Source organism: Psittacula echo, assembly GCF_963264785.1.
Source record: "Psittacula echo genome assembly, chromosome: 1".
Classification (NCBI taxonomy): domain Eukaryota; kingdom Metazoa; phylum Chordata; class Aves; order Psittaciformes; family Psittacidae; genus Psittacula; species Psittacula echo.
The window spans coordinates 127,403,634-127,425,075 of NC_137735.1; the positions used below are offsets into that span (position 1 = coordinate 127,403,634).

General features: G+C 40.3%; 2 protein-coding genes and 1 long non-coding RNA gene across 5 annotated transcripts in view; 1 reads left to right on the top strand and 2 right to left on the bottom strand.

The window, feature by feature from the left end:
- Nucleotides 1-247: 247 nt before the first annotated feature.
- On the bottom strand, nucleotides 248-4,412 carry SLC35E3 (solute carrier family 35 member E3; the record flags this gene model as incomplete). 2 transcript variants are annotated; one of them, XM_080638917.1, is made up of 5 exons in its annotated part: nucleotides 3,839-4,412; nucleotides 3,554-3,664; nucleotides 1,916-2,074; nucleotides 886-968; nucleotides 248-434 (listed from the first exon to the last, which is right to left on the bottom strand). In XM_080638917.1, exons 1-5 carry the CDS (start codon nucleotides 4,226-4,228, stop codon nucleotides 248-250), a joined length of 930 nt encoding a protein of 309 aa, XP_080495043.1. In that variant the 5' UTR covers nucleotides 4,229-4,412. The 2 variants fall into 2 exon arrangements, with proteins under 2 accessions (XP_080495043.1, XP_080495044.1); XM_080638918.1 differs by lacking the exon at nucleotides 3,554-3,664.
- On the top strand, nucleotides 4,413-20,867 carry LOC308232783. The gene is made up of 3 exons (XR_013958874.1): nucleotides 4,413-4,605; nucleotides 15,539-15,700; nucleotides 20,531-20,867. It is a non-coding gene; the product is annotated as an uncharacterized lncRNA (long non-coding RNA).
- Nucleotides 5,285-21,442, bottom strand: part of NUP107 (nucleoporin 107) — a 29,691-nt gene continuing 13,533 nt past the window's right edge. For both annotated transcript variants that reach the window (XM_080638916.1, XM_080638915.1), the window contains 17 exons: nucleotides 20,536-20,649; nucleotides 18,174-18,264; nucleotides 16,981-17,057; nucleotides 16,397-16,456; nucleotides 15,413-15,558; nucleotides 15,257-15,305; nucleotides 14,070-14,139; nucleotides 13,518-13,636; nucleotides 11,142-11,180; nucleotides 10,645-10,795; nucleotides 9,552-9,658; nucleotides 8,174-8,276; nucleotides 7,851-8,011; nucleotides 7,533-7,658; nucleotides 6,779-6,892; nucleotides 6,340-6,507; nucleotides 5,285-5,456 (listed from right to left, as the gene is read on the bottom strand). In XM_080638916.1, coding sequence (XP_080495042.1) covers nucleotides 5,352-5,456; nucleotides 6,340-6,507; nucleotides 6,779-6,892; nucleotides 7,533-7,658; nucleotides 7,851-8,011; nucleotides 8,174-8,276; nucleotides 9,552-9,658; nucleotides 10,645-10,795; nucleotides 11,142-11,180; nucleotides 13,518-13,636; nucleotides 14,070-14,139; nucleotides 15,257-15,305; nucleotides 15,413-15,558; nucleotides 16,397-16,456; nucleotides 16,981-17,057; nucleotides 18,174-18,264; nucleotides 20,536-20,649 — 1,800 coding nt within the window. In that variant the 3' untranslated portion in view covers nucleotides 5,285-5,351. The remainder of the gene's footprint in view (nucleotides 5,457-6,339; nucleotides 6,508-6,778; nucleotides 6,893-7,532; nucleotides 7,659-7,850; nucleotides 8,012-8,173; nucleotides 8,277-9,551; nucleotides 9,659-10,644; nucleotides 10,796-11,141; nucleotides 11,181-13,517; nucleotides 13,637-14,069; nucleotides 14,140-15,256; nucleotides 15,306-15,412; nucleotides 15,559-16,396; nucleotides 16,457-16,980; nucleotides 17,058-18,173; nucleotides 18,265-20,535; nucleotides 20,650-21,442) is intronic.

Consider the following 21,442-nt stretch of genomic DNA (forward strand, 5'->3'; position numbering starts at 1 on the left):
TTTGAAGTGTGCCTTTTTCTCTTTTACCATTTTAATTGAATGAAAATGACAGGATGGACTGAGGTGGCAAACTCCAGCATTTTACAGAATTCACTTTGTTTGGGTTTGTTACAGAACAACGATCCTGGTGGTTAAACTAAAACCACAGATCCACACAAACAAGGCATCTTTTCCGCATTCTGGAATCAATGCATATTTAAATACTTGTCTTCCTTCACAACGTTATTAAGCTCCAGAAGCCCTTGCTTTATGGACGCTGAGCCAATTTACTCTTACTGCTTTCCTGCTCGCTGAGCTTGAAGTGGGTGTAAGCTAAAATGCCCAACAACGTGCACAGAATCCCAAGGCCTTGATTAACAGACAGTGGATCCTTAAATAAGAGGCACCCTCCCAGGAGGGTGATGCAGAACTTGAAATGTCCAAACATGTTATACCTAGACATCTGTTAAGGATAACAGCAAATAGCAGTACTGTTTTTTACAAAAAGAAACGCTTGGGAATGTCATTAACTACATCCACAGCAAGCAATGGTATGTCACCTTGACTTCAACTCATGCCACTTCACCGTGCCTCTGCAACTCTGAGAATTACCCTCCACCAAAGGCCTTCCACCCATTGTACATGACAACTGACATGCCAACACTTCCTCAGGGGAGTCAAAGTGTGGGCGAATATTCTTTGTAGGCATGAAGATCATGTCAGTAGGTTAACCACCATTATCTATACAGAAAAATGAAATATACTGAAACGTGAACATGCTTTTCCAGCTTCACCATTTAAGATAAAGCAAGCAGGTGACCACTCTTCTCACCGTAAATCAGCTCAAATGAATGCTAACATAATTCATCTGGAAACAGGAGAAACAACTAATGGCACAAAGGATACGTGACAGGTGATGTATTTCCAATAATCCAGTAAATGGACAAGTTTACCATAAAGGCTATTACTCCGGACAGCAGTACCATTATCTGTGGATTAACAGACACAGTCAGTAATCTGACACACTTTTGGCCATTTGTAGATACATTCCAGGTTATTTATTTAGTTTACTTTCAGATGCAAAGTATCAGGCAAGAAAAACATATGGAGAACAAAAATAGGAACAACTTCAGATCAGTACAGACACTGGTGATGTGTATAAGTAGCTCAGGGTATGATGTCCATAAATATATCCTTATAGAACCACAAGCCTTTTCTCCTTCACTCTCAGCAATTTAGAAATCACTTGAAGAATGATTTGGAAAGTCTGGCTACTCATACACAAAGAGGCCATAGGCTTTGCCTTTCAGGCAAGGTTTTACCTATGGTCACACTAAAAGCTATTATCAAAAACATCCAATTTTATCCCTGTGAATACTTGCTATCCCATTCATAAACCACAGCGCTACAAGAAAGGACCCATCAATGAGCAGCACAATCAGCAGCAGTATGAATGTGCCATTGGCTCTTTTCTGGACAGAAGGATAGAGAGAAATCAGTCGCCTGGGTGAAAATAAGCCAGCAATCCTAGAGAACAACCAACACTGGCATCCTTCCACACAAGAGGAGTTGGGAGTGTCAAAGTAGCATGCTCATTTCTTTTCTGAGTGGACATTAAGAGCTGAAACTAGGGCACTTACATAGTTTTAATTTAATACACTAAGGGAAGCTTCTGGATTTTGTCAGATTTTCCTGTTGCTCAGATGCCCTCTAAACAGAAACAAGAATAAGGAGGTAAATCGATTGTCAGACAGACTCCTTTGGGAGAAAGTGGGGTGGACACAAGGATGTTTTTGTTCTTTCACATGCCCCTCTCATCTCATCATAGTCAATGACTGTACAAAAATCTGTTTCACAAAGAAACAGATCTGACTGCCAAATTTAGTTACATCAGTGATGACTATTTATATTTAAATAAAGTCAATAAAAGCCTTACCACAGCAGAAAGCGTCCAGGGCCCAAATATTCCCCCTTCGCCAAAGACTGGCTCAAAGAAGGGTATGATGAACAACAACATAGCTGAGGACATTGGTGCCTGATAGTACAGCAACTGCATAGAGTTTACCTGCAACTCATGCTGCTTAGCTCCTACCCACTGAAACCAAAAGAGAAAGCTGTTACACACAAGGGAAAAAAAAAACCAAAACAAAATCATCAACTGTAAACTCGAGCAAAAGCAAACTGGCTACTAACACAGAAGGTGTCTCATGGGGACAATACTACATGAACAGGTTATTGAGCATCATCTGCCTTTGCCTAACTGGAGGCCCATGTCTTTGTCTCTTGCAACCACACAAGCCATGTGAGAAAGTGCTATTCTTAAGGAAGAACAAAAAAAGTAGCAGAGCTTGGAAAAAAAGACCAGCTCAAGATAAATTCCAGATCCTGTCTATGATGGAGCTAAGCACCTTTGCCTAAGCAGAGATCTGCTTTTGCCCCTTTCTTTTCATTCTTCTCCATGCACAAGCTTTCAAAACCAGTAAACATTTTTCTGTCTTTTACCAGTGTGTTCCAAATTTACTGGATTTCATTTCAATATTGACTATAACTTGAATTTTCAATGTAGCATGCTTTAAGAGATATTAGGTTATCTGTGAGGATGGATGGTACAGCCAAAAAGGATGCATTTTTGTATTGCACTGAAGAATGTTTAATAGTCCATAACTCACATTAATTGGTAACATGGATTCCAGCATATAAACTTGCTAAGTTAAAAAAAACAAAACCCAGAATAATTTCACTCAGGTATTCTTGTTCCTCCAGCACATACCCCATCACTTAAAGTTATTACGCATCATCTCTCCTCCTCCTGCCCCTAAACAGGACAAGAGACCATTATTTATTATCTTGCAAGCTACAGGTCAAAGAGCATCACTGTTCTTGGAGCACAGTACACCTGTTACAAAGAAATTAATGTTTAAATTCATGATGAGCATCACATCAACATGACAGGAGACAGTCATAGCTTATAATGAGCTGGTCTTGAGCTTTAGTATGATGTTACAGCGGAAAGGGCTAAGGCAGTCCTTGGACATACCTATTTTACAGCCATAACCAGCCAGAAAGGTTATACTGTGCATGTATGTTAATTCAACCTCTACAAATCCACCTTAGACTGCGTATAGTCAAAATTGAGGAAGGATGGTCATAAAATGCATAGTTGAGGGATAAACCACGGCATAAACAGGAGTGGTAAATGCCCTTTCTAGGGAAAGGCTCAGACACAAGGCACTGGCTTCAGCAAGGAGAAAAATCTGCCCTCTCTAGAAAAACAGAGTTTTACTGATAAAGCCATCTTCAGCCCTTGAAAACATACTCATGACCACACTGAAGATGACACCCCAATTTCAGCAGCGAGGACTACCAATTCCTTGAAGAATTTACCTTAAATTAGTACAAATTACTTAACTTAAAAATAGTATTTTTTTTATATATATATATATATATAAAACGGAGTATGAGGGGGTGTTTCCATATGGCAACCCACCGTTTAAACGCGACCTAACCCAAAGGGGCAGCACCTCGAGGACCTGCCACCACAACGCTCCCACCTTTCCTTCCCGCCATTACCCACCACTTGGTAGAGGGAGGTCACCAGGACGCCCATGGTGGCGAACGCCATCCCGAGGACGTTGAACTTCACGTCGTAGTAGGAGTTGAGGAAGACGCCCAGCGTGATGGGGACCTGGGGAGACGGGGACGGGGTTAGAGCCATTGCCTCAGGCGTCGCCTCAGGGCGGGCGGGCGGCGGGAAAGGGGGGGCGCGGGAAACTCCCCGCGCCCCCCCTTTCCCGCCGCCCGCCCGCCCTGAGGGGACGCGCGAGGGCAGCCATTCCCCTCTCCCCTGCCGCTTCCTCACCAAGGTGAGCTTGATACGGAGAGGGAAGGTCTTGCCGTAAGCCAAGGTCTGTATGACCACGATGACCGGCGTGGTCATGGCCTTGGCCAGCTGGTAGGTACCGATGGTGTTGCTCTGCAGGGAGAGGTTGGTGAAGACGACGAAGCCGCAGAAGCTGAGGGCCAAAGGCATCACCTGCGAGGGCTGCAGGCTCTTAGGGGAGAAGGCGCCGAGCGCTTGGCACAGGTAAAGGCCGAGCCAGGTGATGGCGAAGTGCACCAGGGTGAGGCTGAGGTTGGGGAAGCCCAGCCGCACGTACAGCCACTTGTTCAGGAACACGATGCAGATGGAGGCGGCCAGGTTCACCAGCAGACCCGCCGCCAGACGGCCCTGCGCCGGCAGCCAACCCATGGCGTCCCCGCTGGGCGCCGGGCACCAGCGGCTCAGGCAGCCCGCCGGCCGCCCGCGCTCCGCCCGGCACCGGGCGCCCGCCTCCGCCGGGACACGTGGGATCGCGCCTTCCGGGGGCGGCACCCGCCCGGCACGGCCCCTAGGGCGGAGCTGCGGATCCCAGCGGCTGCGCCCGATCGCCGGAGTGACCGGGCAAGGCGCGGCCCGCTGGCAGCAGCGGGAAGCGCAGCGAGAACGTGGACCAGGCCGGAAGGCCATCGGCTTCCCCCCTCCGGTCCTGCTGCCCAGCAGCAGGCAGAAACATACTCTCTCGCCAAGGGGCAAGCATCGCTGAGCGACCGGAGTGGGAGTTTCTATAAACACGCGTAAAAATACAGGTACAGCACAAATCACGTTCTTCGGCAAGTGGCTGGGTGCAGACTGGGTGCAGGAGCTGAAGCACTTGTCTAGCTGCGCTGTGGCTGCATCCTCTGCTCTCTGCACTTAAGGGAGAAGCAGCTAAACGTGTAAACAGGCAGGAGGAGGTTTTTAAGAAAATTATGGTATCTCAAACTTGGGAGTTTCAAGGTGCAATCACCTCTCCTGGTGAGGATTACAGCAACGTTTTGGCAACTACACAAGAGTAGTAAGAACAGTTCAAGCCCCTACAACCCTCCCCGCTTCCTAAGAGCTAGCAGCAACCCCCAGCTTTGGCTCTTCCTTTCTTCCAGCTCCCTGTGTCTCTGTGTTCCACACGTAACCCTGTGGCAGTCTCACTTGCCTCTCATCTGCACCCTTGCACATTCTCCTGCAAAGTGGTGTTTCCAGTCCACAGGCAGCTCTTTAGTTATGGCAGAGAGGTTAAGGAGGTTCATACAATCACCACGTTTACATAATGACATTTAAATTAGAGTGAACAAACAATTTCTGTTTGTGAAGCACTTTTATTAGAAAAAAAGAAAACATTACGAAACAGGCTGTGTAACAAACATCATCTCTGAAGTTGATCAGAGTTTTTCAAGTTGAAATCTGAGGATGAATGCATTGCCCCCCCAATGATCAGATCAGTTTGTTGAGTCAGGGTTTTTGTTCTTTGTTTTTTTAATAACCAGAATGTCCATGTTCAGAAGTTTTTGCAAGTATCTCATGATACTTCATATCCCAAAGGATCAAGATCTTGGTCCAGAAGCATCAGAGATGACTCCCTCAGCTTCAGTAGAAGTTTTCGGAGTTCATCTTTTGAAAATACCTAATAAAAAGAAACCATAAGGAAGTTATATTTATTCACAATGAAAAGCACCGACATCAAAGGAAATGATGGCTCATTAAGTTACTATTTTTCTTTTTCTATTTAAGACAGTGTGAACATCAGACATTTCAGAACAGCATTTAGAAAAGGATTAGCAGCAGCACCCCAAACCTGAAGGTAGTCTCAAGATAGCTCTGTCTCATAAATGCTACAGCAATTACTGGTAAACAGCCAAGTTTAATTTCCATGTTATTGCTGGCAGAGATTTTAAGCCCATCCAGGCAAACGCATCACAGTATTTTTCTTAGCTTTGATGTTTCTTCTCAGACTTCCAATCCTTATTTTGTTTTTTGGGGGTGTGCTGTGGTTTAGTTTTAGTTGGGGTTTGCTTTGGTTTTGGGCTGTTTTTGTGATAAAGAGTTTTTTTGGGGCTGTTCTTCAAGGTTTTGGAAGGAAAGAAGGTTTGGGGTAAACCAAGTGCTCCAAAGCAAAACCTGCTTATACAATGTTCTGAGATGTAATGGGAATGAAAAAGAAAAGAAACAAAAAAAGTCAATTATAATTCTGCAATTCAGCTTAGAATCACAGAATCATTTAGGCTGGAAAAGACCTTTAAGATCACAGAAGTCCAACCGTTAAACTCATCAAAAATTAGTAACTCAGAATTCCTGCTTGTCAAAACACTGGTGGCATCTTCAGTATTTCAAAGTTAACTCCTTAATTCCTTAAGTCAGGATACCAGGAAACCCTTTACTACTGCAGTGACTGGGAAGAGATAAAGAAACTTCTGATGCTAAGGAACATATGGCGTCTTCTTCTTCATATAGAAGCTTTTCCCACAGTCAACCCACAGAGCCAAGCTGCCTGCAGCTCCTTAACTCACCGTGTAAAGCTTGTGTCGCTCAGAAGCAACCATGTCAGCCAGCCGCAGGCACTCCTGGTACTGCCCAGTACTGTGCAACACTGCGTGCAGCAGAAAGCACATCATAGGCAGGCACAGCTTTCGCAGCGAAATCATCTGGTGTATTCGTTCAGGGTCATCCTCGGCATCCTTATCACAGCAAAATAGTACATCAGTATTATGAACATCACCTCTAAAAGGCAACTTGGCAAAACCACTTGAGGAATAGCGTTAGAGGCAAGAAAATGGACTAACCAGCCTAGGCTGGACTGACAGATTGATTTATACAGTAACTGAAGGGGAAACAATCCATAATGGGCCACAGCAAAGCCAGAGTGAGTTAAAGAGCCTCACATCAAGCTAAACGTGACAACGGTACAGCTGGGTGCAACCTGTGCCATGATACAAAAATTCATTTTACCTCTCTGACATCAACCATCCATCCTCCATCCACAAACAGCAATACATTGTACATTTTCTCTTTCACATCAGCTGTAAGAGCATCCAAGAGGCCTTTCCAAATACCATAATCCATCTGGCAAAAAAACCAAAAAATAAACTACTGCAGAACAGGATAATTTCCAAGGCTATTTTAACACAGACTCTTCACCCAGCATGCAACAGCCAGCAGAACTCCAATTCAAACTGGCATCTTCAGCCAGTGGCTGACACCTAAAAGCCTGCTGCTAACAGCTATTTCCATCCTTGCTTAATTCCCTGTCCAGAGTCAGGCAGGTTGCTCAGAAGCAAAGCCGCTAGAGGAAGATCATTTTAAACAACTTATTCAGCCGTGCTTATAGAACAAGTTGGGTTTTTTTGCCAAAATAAACAGAATGGCAGCATCTTTTAGAAAAGAAAATGTGACAAATACAAGAATAAAGAGTTAACAGGATAAGTACTCAGATTTATTAACAACACTGACAATCAACACATTAGAATGAATATTTACTATTCTGTTACAGTATTATATGTAAAGCTGTAAAAAACATAATTTATTGTGCAGTGGCATTACTATTCTACTGTCTCACGCTCCCTCAACATAAAAATAGAGTAAGTTATAATAGAGTTCTTAAGCAATCTGAATTAACAGTCTTCTATTCTGTTCTACTAAACTAAGACTGCTTCCTAAGCAAGAATGTAAATGTCTACAGCAAACAACTTCAATTTTTACTTACCTCATACTTCTTTTCTTTATGTTCATGGGCCACTTTTTCTGTGAAATTTGCTTGTGGTAACAAAGAAGGCTTCTGTGGAGCCGAGTTCATGTGTTTAAACCATTCATTAAAGGTTTCGTGGGCTTCCTGGATTGCATTGGAAACAGTGTTAGGACATTTTTGGCTCACAGAATTACAAAATGTTATTAAATGCACAGCTATAGTGCATGCAGAAATCAGAAGTTAAATCAAATGGACAAACCTTAAAGTTTCACCACCATGGCAAAGCTACCATTATCTCTATGTTATAACTTGGAACACAGCGTATCTGAAACTCACCAAATATGCCCGAATACATAAATGTTCCCGTATAGCATTGTCATCTTCAGCTGGAAGTGGAGTATCCATTCCCTGCTCTTCCCATTGGTTATATATTTCTGCTATAGAGTCTTGGGGAATCTTCACGAACACATCTTTTGCAGCTTCATGTTTCTTGGATGCTATGAGAATGTGAACCGAGTATCAACAGCTTTGCAATTTCCATACTGGCAAACCCATACTTTTCAATTACTAGATTGGATGTTATATCAAATGGAGTGCCAAGAGCGAATGAGCACAAAACCAATGTTTAGAAAATCTATAATATTTGTGAAGTTTAGTACCCAAGAACTTCCTCATGATTGCATTGCTTTGCTTAAGCGCTTCTGCCCTCTGTGCAGGATCGAATACGAGCCAGTCAATTACATCGATTTTCAACCGATCCGCCTGTAAAAAATCCAACATACAGATTCACTCATATTTCAAGCACACACCTGTTGTTAGACACATCAAATCTGATCAGTGAAATACACAAGATTCTAGACATGCTTGGACAGCATTATGGCATACTAACAAGGATCACTTTGTTCACAACTTTTGATTCTAAAGCTTAGGAAACAATCTCTGCAATCTGGAAGAATTCAAAAATCCATTTTTAAGCATTCCCAAGATATTCAGACCAATGGATGAGTATCAGCTCTCAAAAAACTTTATGGATTACCATGCATCTTCCTCAAATTTTAATATGAATGCACTGCACAAACACGGTTTATGGAGCCTTACTAAAATATTCAGAAGTGCCATCAGCCTGCAACCACAGTTCTCCAGTTCTCCTGATAGGTAAACTGTCTGTTTGGCTTAGAGAGTTTAAACATTGTACTGAACAGCAAAAAAACCAACCACAACTTTGCAAACTATCAGCTGCTTTCTAAACAGTACTTTGAATGCAAGGTATTAACAGTACCTCACTGCCACTTAAGTACTGAGTTGGATCCAACCAACACAGTAGTGATGACAGGGAAACTGTCAATAAACGCAGTCACAGAAGCACAGAATGGTTTGGTTTGGAAGGGACCTTAAAGATCATCCAGTTCCAACTCCTCAGCCATGGGCAGGGACACCTTTCACTAGACCAGGTCGCTCTAAGCCCCATCCAACCTGGCCTTGAACACTGCCAGGGATGTGGCATCCACAGCTTCTCTGGGCAACCTGTGCCAGTGCCTCATCACCCCCAGAGCAAAGAATTTCTTCCTAATGTCTAATGTAAATCTACCCTCTTTCAGTTTAAAGACATCCCTCCTCATCCCATCACTACTTGCTCTTATAATAAGTCATAGCTAGAATGTCGCTTAAGCACGTAATAAGGTATACTGGAGATCCAAAGCATTAATCTTCATAATTCTCAGAAGCTACAAAAATACCCTACTCTCAGATACAACTTTGTTACAGTCATTTCATGGGCTTTTAGCAGCATGTTGTTTGCACACAGGCATGCTGCTGAGCAACACACACCACAGCCCAGAAGATGAAGGAGATGTAGAAACAGGAGTTACAGATTTGTGCAATTCAGCTCCTCACTTGGTCACATGGAAAGTGCATTTCCCTTTCAGGCTTTTTCAAGGCAATTTCCACCGCCATCAAAAGATAGATACGGATCATATATAGTAAAAGACTCTGTGGTTGGTGGCAAACTGGAACATCTGCCCTATGAAGTGTACTCACCTCTGTTGTGCCTGTATCTAACATATGGTCATGGTGACTGAATTCACCAGCGTCCTTCTTGCGGATATTTTCAACAACCGTTTTTGTTATGGTTGCAACATCCAGACCTGGGTAAAGAGAGAGAACTATGTAAGAGCAGTCACAAATTTAAACTTGCCACAAAATGAATGTCAGACTTGATCTTATTCCTTACTGCTAGGAATTCTTATCAGTCTGTTCATACATCATCAGATTAAATGATAAGCTTTAGAGATATGCAGTTTATTGCAGATGTCTTAGAAGAATGGTATTTGAGGTAACGGAGAACATCTAACATGGGAAAAAGAACAAGGCAAATTAATTTTTCAGTCTATGCGGGAGACCAGCATCTAGATGTATTTGCTAAGACCACTGATGGACACAATTCTGATGGCAAGACTCTGATTTGACAGGAATGTACCAGGGAAAGCTCAGAATAGTTCTCTTCCAGATGCTTAAGCAGGATGTTTTATTTTTTAGGCCTTAGCCAAGTTTCTAAAAGCAAATGGCTCAAAAATAATTGAAGAAAAGTTAGACACTGAAGTCTGCACTAAATCTAATTCTTTGTGAATTGTGAGGGGCACAGAGGCATTGTAAACCAACAGACAGTGTGCTGCTTCATCTTTTAGTTTGACGTACAGGCCTGGAAGGAAGGTTACCATTAATGCTACCTGGCTGAAAAAGAGCACTACAAATAGGACAGAAAAATTAAGATACAACCTTCCTAAGTCTACAAACTGGTACGTATTTTCATTATTAGTTTTCTGAAATAATATGATCATGTCAAGCTTTGGAGCATGAATTTGAGAAAGGCAGCTGTGTTTGGACATAATCCAGAAACCAAACCAACATTTAGTTTAATTCAGAAAAGGAATTGCAGTTCCATGTTAGTTAAAAACCACAATACATCTATTTGAAGAAGTGATTAAGCAAATTCATTTAATTTAATTGAAAAAATGAAGAGGCACAGGAAGGAAACAATACCATCTTCATGGCCAGGTCTTGCATTAAAAACTACTAAAAGACAAAATAAGACAGGATATGAAATGGTAATTGGAATATCAGCATGTCTCACCTGCATCTTTTGCTAATTCAAGGCAGTGGTGGCGTTGATCACTGTCGGTAACATCTTCAAGAAATAAAGCATACTGAGCAACAGCTAGCTCTGGGGGTAAGTGGCTTACATAAAACGCTATTAAATCTGTGAGCTTCTCAGATATCATCCGCTGCAGAGTAAGAAGCAAACATTTAGAAAAACATACTATATTCCTCTGTGTAATCCCAGAAGTGCTTTCCACTTGTGTGAAAACATAAATGTGGAACAAATTTCTGATTATTTTGTTCTGCTATAGGTAGCTTCCACATCTGAGCTTCTAAGCAAAGATCAACAGTCTCTTATTTAAGCACTACTGACAGAAACTGCATTATTAGGCAAGCTTTGATTTATCTCTTGGAGAAGAGAGCATTATCTGCGTCACAGCTCTTTCTATCCTGTAACCCTAAGTCTCCTTTTCATCCACCTTTACTGCTAAATTATATTAGAGAAAGCAAAGTAGATTTCTGAAAGCTTACCTGAATGTAGGTCTTCAGGACTTCAACAGAAACTTCCTCCTTATTGCAAAGAAATACAAATTCAGTTTTAAATCAGATAATGTGTGTGTGTGTCTGAGTGCGTGTGAGATACTTTGCAGTACTATTTCACAGACACAAGGTTACTTGCTAAACCCTGCTTCAGTAATCTACTAGAGGCTCAGCTGGAAGAGCTGCTTCTCTCAGACAGTGATTAAAAATAATGGGTCTTCTGATTCAAAGATTTAGGGTTCTTTTTCAGCAGCTGGATCATACAGTTTTTGATCTAACTGGAAAGTTACTTTTTAAATTGTTTTTAAAATCTTCCCACTTTACCATATTTTAATTTTTTTTATTAATAACTGTCAGGTAAACAGATGCCTACTGCAGTGTCATACACACATGCTGTATTACAGAAAATCCTAATGTTCTGATGTACAGGGTATAAATGTCACCTGGCTCATCTGTAATAACCTAAACAACCAAAGTATAGTCTGAGCATCTGAGACTGCATTAGCTGAACCAAGTGTTTGTTACTGTGAACAACTATCATTTTAGTTTTATATTTGCAAATAAAATTACGGATCTTCATCTAAGCATATGCCTGTATGAATTGTACATGAACATCAAATAAGGAACATGAGAAAAGCTTGCACAACTGCCTCTTCCCTCTGAGGGTTGATCGAGTAATATTCCAGTAAATTCACCCACTCCAAAATGGCAGAGGCAGTAATCAGCAGTTACTCACAATCCAACAATGCAATTTACATAGCAAATTGCAACATTTTTGTCCCCTCTATTTGCGCTAATGACTAGTTTTACCGTATTTTAGCTTTAAAGACCTGCTCTATCAAATTTTGAGTCTGGCTTAAAAAAATATACATACATATATATATATATATATATACACACACACACATACACAGAAGTTCCTCCTAATTACCTACATGTTAACTGACTTCAAAATAAATTTCAATGGGGAATGAAGCAACAGTTAGAGGCATGAAAAAAACTAACTCAGAGCTGTATTTAAATCATCTCTTTTGCTGCTATAGGTTACACTCAAAATTTTTGATACATAAGTACCCAGGCACAGCTACAGGTTGAGCAAAGAAGAGATTCAGAGCAGCCCTGAGGAGAAGGACTTGGGGGTGTTGGTCGATGAGAAAATGAACATGAGCCAGCTTCAGAGTGCACTCACAGCCCAGAAAGCCAACCGTATCCTGGGCTGCATCAAAAGGAGCGTGACCAGCAGGTCGGAGGAGGTGATCCTGCCCCTCTACTCTGCTCTCGTGAGACCTCACTTGGAGTATTGTGTGCAGTTCTGGTGTCCTCAACATAAAAAGGACATGGAACTGTTGGAACAAGTCCAGAGGAGGGCCACGGGGACGATCAGGGGACTGGAGCACCTCCCGTATGAAGAGAGGCTGAGAAAGTTGGGGCTGTTCAGCCTGGAGAAGAGAAGGCTGTGTGGAGACCTCATAGCAGCCTTCCAGTATCTGAAGGGGGCCTACAATGATGCTGGGGATGGACTCTTCATTAGGGACTGCAGTGACAGAACAAGGGGTAACAGGTTCAAACTTAAACAGGGGAAGTTTAGATTGGATATAAGGAAGAAATTCTTTACTGTGAGGGTGGTGAGGCACTGGAATGGGTTGCCCAGGGAAGTTGTGAATGCTCCATCCCTGGCGCTGTTCAAGGCTAAGCTGGACAGAGCCTTGGATGGCATGGTTTAGTGTGAGGTGTCCCTGCCCATGGCAGGGGGGTTGGAACTAGATGATCTTAAGGTCCTTTCCAACTCTAACTATTCTACTTCTGAATTTTAAAATAGTAGAAAAGGTGAGCTTCTAATTACTTTGTATTGCATCAGAAAAGAGTAATTACAGCTATGTGATCCATCTGCATATTTAGCATAAATAAGTAGCTAGTAGGCTATACTGAGTGTATATTTTAAGAAAATATGAGAGTTTCAGTTAGCACCAATTACCTCAAGCAAAAACATTCATGAGCTTACAGTACCATACACAGTCCTTGGAGTTGTACCTAATATTGGGTTTCATTCAAAGCATCTTGGCTGCTACGAATAAGCCTAATGCTGAAGTTTGAGTCAGGTCCTTCTCAATAAAGGGCTTAAGAGTAGAATCCATTTTTTAATCCCATTTTTAAGCTGAACTGGAGGGGAGGAGGATGCTCTTTTCTATGTCTGACTGTTGCATTTAGACTCTAAAATCAACACACACACTATTTAACCATGCAGCTCCTCATCAGCCTGGTAATAATTTACCATCATTCTATGCAGTTTAGATATTTACATACAAGCATTTCTACTTCAAAGACTAGCTACTGCTATGACAACAAATCAGATTCAAGTGAACTTACCTTAGTTTGCATACCCAAAGTGCGGAAAAACAGAATAAGATGCGTCATGAATCGAAGGAGGTGCCCTGGGAGCACACTTCTGTCTTTGGAAAGCCATCTGCTGAATTCTTCCATCAAACCTATAGCCAGCAGGGAAATGTGGGTATTAGCCATACCAAGGGAAAGAAAACACCTAAGAAATATTACAAAATCATGCATTTATTCATTCAAGAAATGTGATTTAGCCTCAAAAGCCCAACAGACAGAACAGCAACAGTTTTGGGAAGATTTATCTGTTTGGCTTAAATATGTGCTATATATATTTTGTATTTCTTGGGAGAAGTTATATGTGGGACTATTGCTACCTTCTGACACATTTACAGGATTTCATGACTTCTTTGAAAACTACCTTGTATGTCAAACTGCAGTTCCTGATTAAAGAAGCAGCTTAGCTTTTAGGTGGAGTTTGCCTACTGTGTGCTTCTAAAGTCCATTCACATACAGGTTTCTGGAAAGGTCACCAGAAATAATGTAGTCAACTGACATTTAAGAATCACTCAGAGAAAACCTCACCATCCACATCTCCCAGTATAATGAATTTCTGAATCACATGATAGTGTTCTTGGTTCTCCTCTATAACCCTCTGGGGAGAGAAAAAGAAAATTCAAAATTTGAATAAAAACTTACAGCATAATGTATGAAGAAAGCAAACTTCTAAATAAAGCAAAGTTTCCTTAGGGGGAAAAAAAATTATCCTACTTCAAGGGGTATTCTGCATAAAGAGCAGAAGAAAAGGCACTTGCTATCTCAATGTCAAATTACAAGAACATTGACAAACTGAAAGAAGAACCAGAATATAAATCTGTGGAGTTAAAATTCCATGGAAGAGATCCAACACTAACCTTCAGAGCTTTTTTGCTCTGAAGAGAACAAATAAGGCTATTACCTATAACAGACTGAACAAAGTCACAGAAGCAGCAACAATGTATATAAATCCTTAATGAAAATGCCCCTGAAACTTACTTAAGGAGGAAGAGATTTTTTTTCCCCAGTAGAGGAATTAATGCATGAAATACAACTCAAATACACATATAAAGTTGCTGTATGGGGTGGACTGCACTAGAAAGGCAAAGTCAGATGGGTGTATCTGTGGCTGACTGCATCAACCTGTAAGGTGTCTTTCAACATACCTTTGTCTTAGCAATGTGATAAATGCTGTATGTCCATTCCGTCAAATAAGAGTAAGTATAGTTTCAATTTAATCTTTACAAAATTAACATAAAAATTACATATCCAATCTTAAATGAAATAAGTATCCTGGGTGTTACAAATAACAAACACAGTATGTTCAAGCAAATGTGCTTTTAAATTTTGAAAGGCCTGTTTTGAGATATGCACACAAACTCTTACATAGAAAACTACATGTAATCAATCTTCGCCCATTTTATCAAAGTATTAAATACTTGATTTAATCTGCTTTGTATGGCTGACAACACTTTACAGTCAGCTGTTTCTTTAGCACACCCAACTAGTTTGACAGACACAGGGCAAAACAAAACCTGTATCTTCATCGTTAAAAGGTGGCAGCATAGAGAAAAATCTATTTGATTTGACAAATTACACATTACAGAAGTAGAAAACCTAAAATAAATCAGTCGCTGCATATTTGAGCATTTTGTTAAATACTGCAGTAAAAGTAGAACCTGGAGAATAGTAAGAAATGGTAAACAGTGAGGAGAAACTGTGTAATTATTTTGTACCTTTTTGTCCGTTGCTTGAAGTTCTTCAAAAACCTTTTCTGAAGTCCAGCTTCAAAGTAGGAGAGAAAAGACAAAAAAACATTACCTTGAATATTCCAACCAGATCATACAGGACCCTTTGTTGTGTGTAGGTTCATAACTGTACTTAAAACTTACTTTGTTTCTAAATAATCTCTAGGGAGCTCTTCCATCTCATCTGCAGTTACTACTGATGTTCGTATTTCCTGCTCAACAAGAGTATCTACCATGACCCTGAAATATGCCCAAACTGTATCTTCCCAGGTATCGCAAACTGGAAGCAGCTACAGATTCAAAAAAACAGAGCAAAAATTATCAAGAGATGGAGAACTATCAGAATCCAAACAGAGTAACTGTAATTTAAGGTCAGATTTCTGGGCACCAAAGCAGACTAATAACCATCATGATTGTTCTATATCAATGAAGGTAAGTATCTTCTGTTCTATAAGTCTATAGAAGAATTAATTTTAAATTTCAATGAATAAAACTTGGAAACATTCCCTATTCCCCTTATTTTTATTTTCTGAGTTACCTTTATTTCTATTACATCACACCAATGGAGGGTGTTGGTGGTAAGAAATCAGACTCCTCAAGTAAGAGCCTACCAGTGATACTATAACAGCAAGAAAACTTTAATGACAGTCTGCAATGTTCCTCATTGTTTTTAAAATTATTAAGTGATTAAAAATCCCTAGTTAGGAGTGGAAAGGCAGAAAAACATCTGGAGGATTAAAACTAGAGACAACTAAAGTGAGCACTGTACAGAATATAAAGCCTATTGATAATGAAATTCAGATACAGAATAATTTTATAATATGCCAACTCATCTATAGGAATACTGTACATGAGCAGGAAAGTGACTATAAAAGCTCTTAAATAATACTTAACTAGAAAAGAACTGAAACAACGTTAGAACTGTTCGTACTGGAAATTAGCAGTAATAAGAAAAGTCTATGGTATATTTAATGCACATCAATCCTACAAGAACATATCTACTCAAGCAGCAGTATTTGCTATTGTCCTGTTTATTAGATCTTTAAAAGTACAATAACCGGTAACTGCAGTATTTCTGATGATGTCCCTGTTACACATAAGAAAAAAATGCCAGGAGGTGCGACATACCTGTTTCAGGTTTCCACTCAGCGCGGCATAAATTGCCCTCTCATATCTATTAAACTGCTCCTAAAATAAACAGTAAAAACACTCTGTAACTTTTAAAAGCATGTAAGTTTTCTTGTCACTTTACATTTTATTAGAGATTAAGCCACTACAAAATGTTTCATCTAGCAGCTTTCCAAAACCAGCTGGAAAATCACAAACGCATCCAGAGCCAAAATAAGAATAGCAGGTGACTTTCCCTTTGCACCTTTCCACTGGCATCTTCTTGTAAGTTAACTTTTATGTTGACCTGGAAAGAAAGCAATTGAATGGGAAAGGAAAACCATTAAGTCAAGATGAAAGTCAGTATAAGCAGTTTCACTTTCAACCAAATAAAAGAAAGCCAGACATTTCCTAAGCCTGAAAAACTGGTGCTGATCATCCAGATTTCTCACTGCCAGGCAGAAATACATTATTTCAGAAGTCCTCTCAGAAACATTAACTGTAAGTCCTGTAAGCAGAGGGAGCAGGTTTACTTAAAATGTTAGAAAGCTCAGAAAGGTTCAGATTTACACATTAATACATCAAGCAACTCAGCATTATCTTACCTCTTCAGCCATACGCCAACAACTTATTTTCCAAATGCACCTGTATGGATTCCCTTGAACAGGCTCGAGCTCTTCCCCTACATGTGAAGGAAGATTAAGGAAAAAAAAGGAAAAAGGTGTTACTGAAAAAGAGAAAGCAGTAAGAAGCTAAAGCCTATTTTCTGTTATTAACCCAATTTCAATCTCTTTGGAACTCTTCCCAAAACCTTTCGATGCTTTCAACTTGACCACAAAGCAGCTTTTCTGGGAAGTTTGGTAAATGCACATCTTAAAGTTACAGTATTCTGAAAGCTTAGCTTTCAGTTTAAAATAAAGTTTCTGACCATAACACACCTACAGTGTTTACATTTCGAAAACACAAAGTTAAGGAGAAAACGAATTTTTATATCTTAAGGAACACAACCTTCTAAATAAAGGTCACTGCTTCAGTGCTGCTATTCTGCATGCATCTGCATGAGGCGTGAATTAAACCTCACATAGCAGGAGGCAAGGTGGGTACAACTCTAAACAAGGCTAGGACATTGGTGGAGCATGCAGATAAACAGATCAGGATTTGAAAAGCAGGAAAGCATTATGCCTTCCAGATCCAGCTATGTACAACACTTAGACAGTCTTAAATTCCTTGCTAAATCCTGCCATCCTCAGCATAGAGAGAAGCAAGGTACTGTGTTATAAATAGGATCGTGTGGAAGGAACCCCAAAACCAAAGAGAAGGGTAACTTAACAAATTTCAAGTATTTTAAAAGCATCTCTTTTTCCTGCATTCACATTTGATGAACTTTAGTCTTACTATACTTTTCTGAAGCTGGATACAGTGTCCAATTTTTGAGCCTGCAAGCAACAAAATGTTTGCAAGGTAGCACAAGTCAGGTGTTGAGAAAATACAGACTCAAATATTATATGGAGGTAGGAAAAGTCTGTCCGGACCTCTGAGACACCTACTACTTTGTGATTATGCTTGATTTTCAAAAAGAAAGTGACTTTTGCACTTTTTTTTCACTTAAGTGAACTCACACCTTCAACTAAAGTAATTTCATATTCTGTTTTCATATGTTCAACAGGCATGGTAAATATTTTAAATACAAAAGAGGCTCTTCAGGTGAAAGGAAGGAGCTACTTCTCTTTGCCACAGATAGGTTTTAAAAGAAAGCCCTGTTTTTACATCTGTCTTAAATGCACTTTGAAGTAGGTACCTCCATTTATGTTAGGATCATGGTACAATTTCCATCCTTCTAAAGTTGCAGCTCTCCAGGCCTGGCCACATCGTTTGCATAAGCGCTGTGCCTGAAAAAGAATGGATTTTCTCAACAACAGACCTGAAGGTTGGAAAAGCAGTGGCTCCTTCTTTAAAAATGTGAACAGTATTAAAATAATTTGTGTAGAGATTCTAATATAAAAAAAAGCACAAAGAATCAAACTCGAAACAGCCAAAAGATTTCAAAGTAAATAAAATGCCAGTGCTGTTTTTTTCACTAAACAGCTTTTCAGTCAGTATTTATAGTAATATAAGAAATACAATCTCATCTTTGCTAGCTTGAAACAGCTGTTATGCATCCTTTTGATAAGCTTCGTTTAAGGTGTCATCTTGCTGCTTAGATCCATGTCTTCATGCAGTCATCTACTTTTCCAGTTAACTTAGCCTTCCAAACCCCTCATGCACTTCTAAAAATAGCAATCCCCCCTTTCCCACAATGATATTCAACAGTCTGTGCAGCAGCACAAACAGGTATCCAAAGCTATTTTGAATAGCATGGAAAGTAGAACAGGAACTGTACAAAACCACTTGCCTACAATTATCCCAATCCCACACCCCTGGTGCGGGGGGAACAATCAGCTACAGATTATCTAATAAGTCTGGCTGGTACTGTTCCAGGACTGACAAAGCAGTACGAACATATAGAAATTGCAAGATGCAGTCTTGGCTTGTTTAGCCAATTCCTGTTCTTTTCACACCGGAAGGCTGTGCACATTCAGCCATTTGGGTAATGGTGACAAACAGTAAGCTTAAAGAACAGACAAGCAAGTTGTTCTAGCTTACCTGCTGTGTGTTACCCATTGTACAGTAAATGAACAGAGGTTCATTCTTAATTCAGAGTAAACTCAAAGTATTTTGACTTACTCTTTCAGTAGCGAATAACCCACTTCATGCTTATCAGACAGTACGGACATCATAACAGTGACTGTACTGATGCTGCAAATTTATATTCATGTTGCCCTGCAGCAATATGCTGATGTGCCCATATCAGAAAATGAACAGACGTGCACCATGCTGGAATAGAATACTAGCAAGTAACCAGATTTCTAAGTCTAAGGTCTTGGATACAAGAATTTCAAGTCCCTTTTTTCCCTCTCATTACTCATATGTCATTATATATACACAGAGCCTAGTGTAAGGGAATCGGTTTCTAGCTGAAGCCTTTAAACACCACCACAATACAAGTATTTACATGATTGAACCATGAAAAGTCACTTCACAACTGGGGATTGTTATTCAGAACAGCTTTAGGACTGAAATTGCCTGGCTGTTACTCAGCTAAGGATTAATGCGAAGTATATATCTAAGGTGGAGGAACAAGCAGACTTATAGTGAAAGAATTAATGGAGGATAATAACATGCTTTTTGGAATACTCAGATCAAGTCTATCAGAGTTTTCACCACTGAAGATCCTGTCAAACAAGTGAAGGGTAGAAAGGAAGAAAGAAAAGTTATTTTAACTAGTAGGAATAACCATTGTAAATAACTATGTTTATTCTGACGGCAGTATTAGCCTATGGAGCTTGTGCACTGGTGCCCAGTTCTCAGTCCTGGGACACTTCTCCAGATGTGCCATTGCAACTGTTTATACAACAATGTGATAAAAATAGGCCTGACTCTCTCCCTCAACTCCACTCAGATCATATACCCAAGGGAACGATAAAGGAGCAGAGGAGTAAAGTGTGCTTAATTTAATGCTATTTCTAACAAAAACATACATCACATCTCTCTCTCTAGCTAAAATTGTCAGCATGTTCCACTCTAATATCATAGAATGGTTTGAGTTGGAAGGGACCTTAAAGACCATCTAGTTTCAACCTCTTCCAAGAGACTAGGTTGCTCCAAGCCCTGTCCTGCTTAGCCTTGAACACTTCCAGGGATGGGGCAGCCACAGCACCTCTGGACAACCTGTTCCAGCACCTCAACACCCTCACAGGAAAGAGCTCCTTCATAATATCTAATCTACATGTAGAAGGAAGCCCGTAATAATACACTGATTATTAGAGATTATAAAACTACTACAGTGAAAAAAAAAAGTCAGAGAGCCAAAAAAACATGCAACATTTTTTTCCATAACATCTACTCTATACCCAAAATGACAGAACTAAATGCAAGATTTTATTAAAATACTGATTTAGCAGCCCATCTCTGTCTTTAATTTTCAATAACTTGAAAATTAATTCACAAGCCAAATTTAAACAGACATTTTAGTATAGAGCTTTCCCTTAGCTTCAATAGTAAGATGTAAAATAAGTTAACAGTAGTTAACCAAGAAGATACTGTAACTTTCTGCAGCTTACCTCATCTGTCATTCCTGCTCTGATGAGAGTGAAGAGATACTTCAGTAACCTCGCATCATCTTCTCGGTCCAAATCATCCAGTGGCAGTTTCTGTCTGATAGGAGCATCTGGATCCTGTGAGGAAAAAGGTCATCATCCATCCATGCAATGCCTATTATGCCTCTTCCAATGATTTCCAGCCCTGTTTTGTAATTTGGAGTCACTTTCTCATGTTGGCACAACAATCTGTACAACCCATGTAACATCTAGCATGGCACTTTCCTGTTTTTCCCATCTTGTTTGTTCTGTTCCTCTTCTGTCACTGTTCCTATCAGGAGCCATTGCAATTTCTTTATTTACTCCACACTTTGTTTTTTGCCCCTCTTCCAACTCTTCTCACCATCAAACCACCTTTCCCCTTCTGCCTCTCTACTCCACCTTCTGAGAAGGCTTTTCATAACATCTGTACTAGCTTCTATTTAATCCAAACAAATTTTCCCAAGCCAATCAATACCTCAGATCACTCCCCAACTGAACTAATCTTCTATGAGTGCTTTGCTGTCACTGAGGCAATTCATTATCTCATTCTACTGGACAGTCCTTTATTTCCTTGACTTCCCCATTACCTGTTGCTACAGTAGCTATCAAGGAATCCCATCAGGACTTAGTTTCCTTGTACTAGTTCTTGTATAAAGACAGCATGCCTTTATCTGCAAGGGCTTTCAAACAATTTTATAAGCTTTTCTAGTTAGGAATATGGGTTCTTTTCAGACATAAAAAGTATTAATAAAGCCATTTACTTCACCAAATAGACCACAGGTACTTGTGGAAAGGGGTGGGGATATGGACATGACTACTGAAAGAGAAGTGGACGGATCCTCCCAGAAAACTCCAAAGGTGCCAAGCCTCATTTCTGTGCTGATTTTGA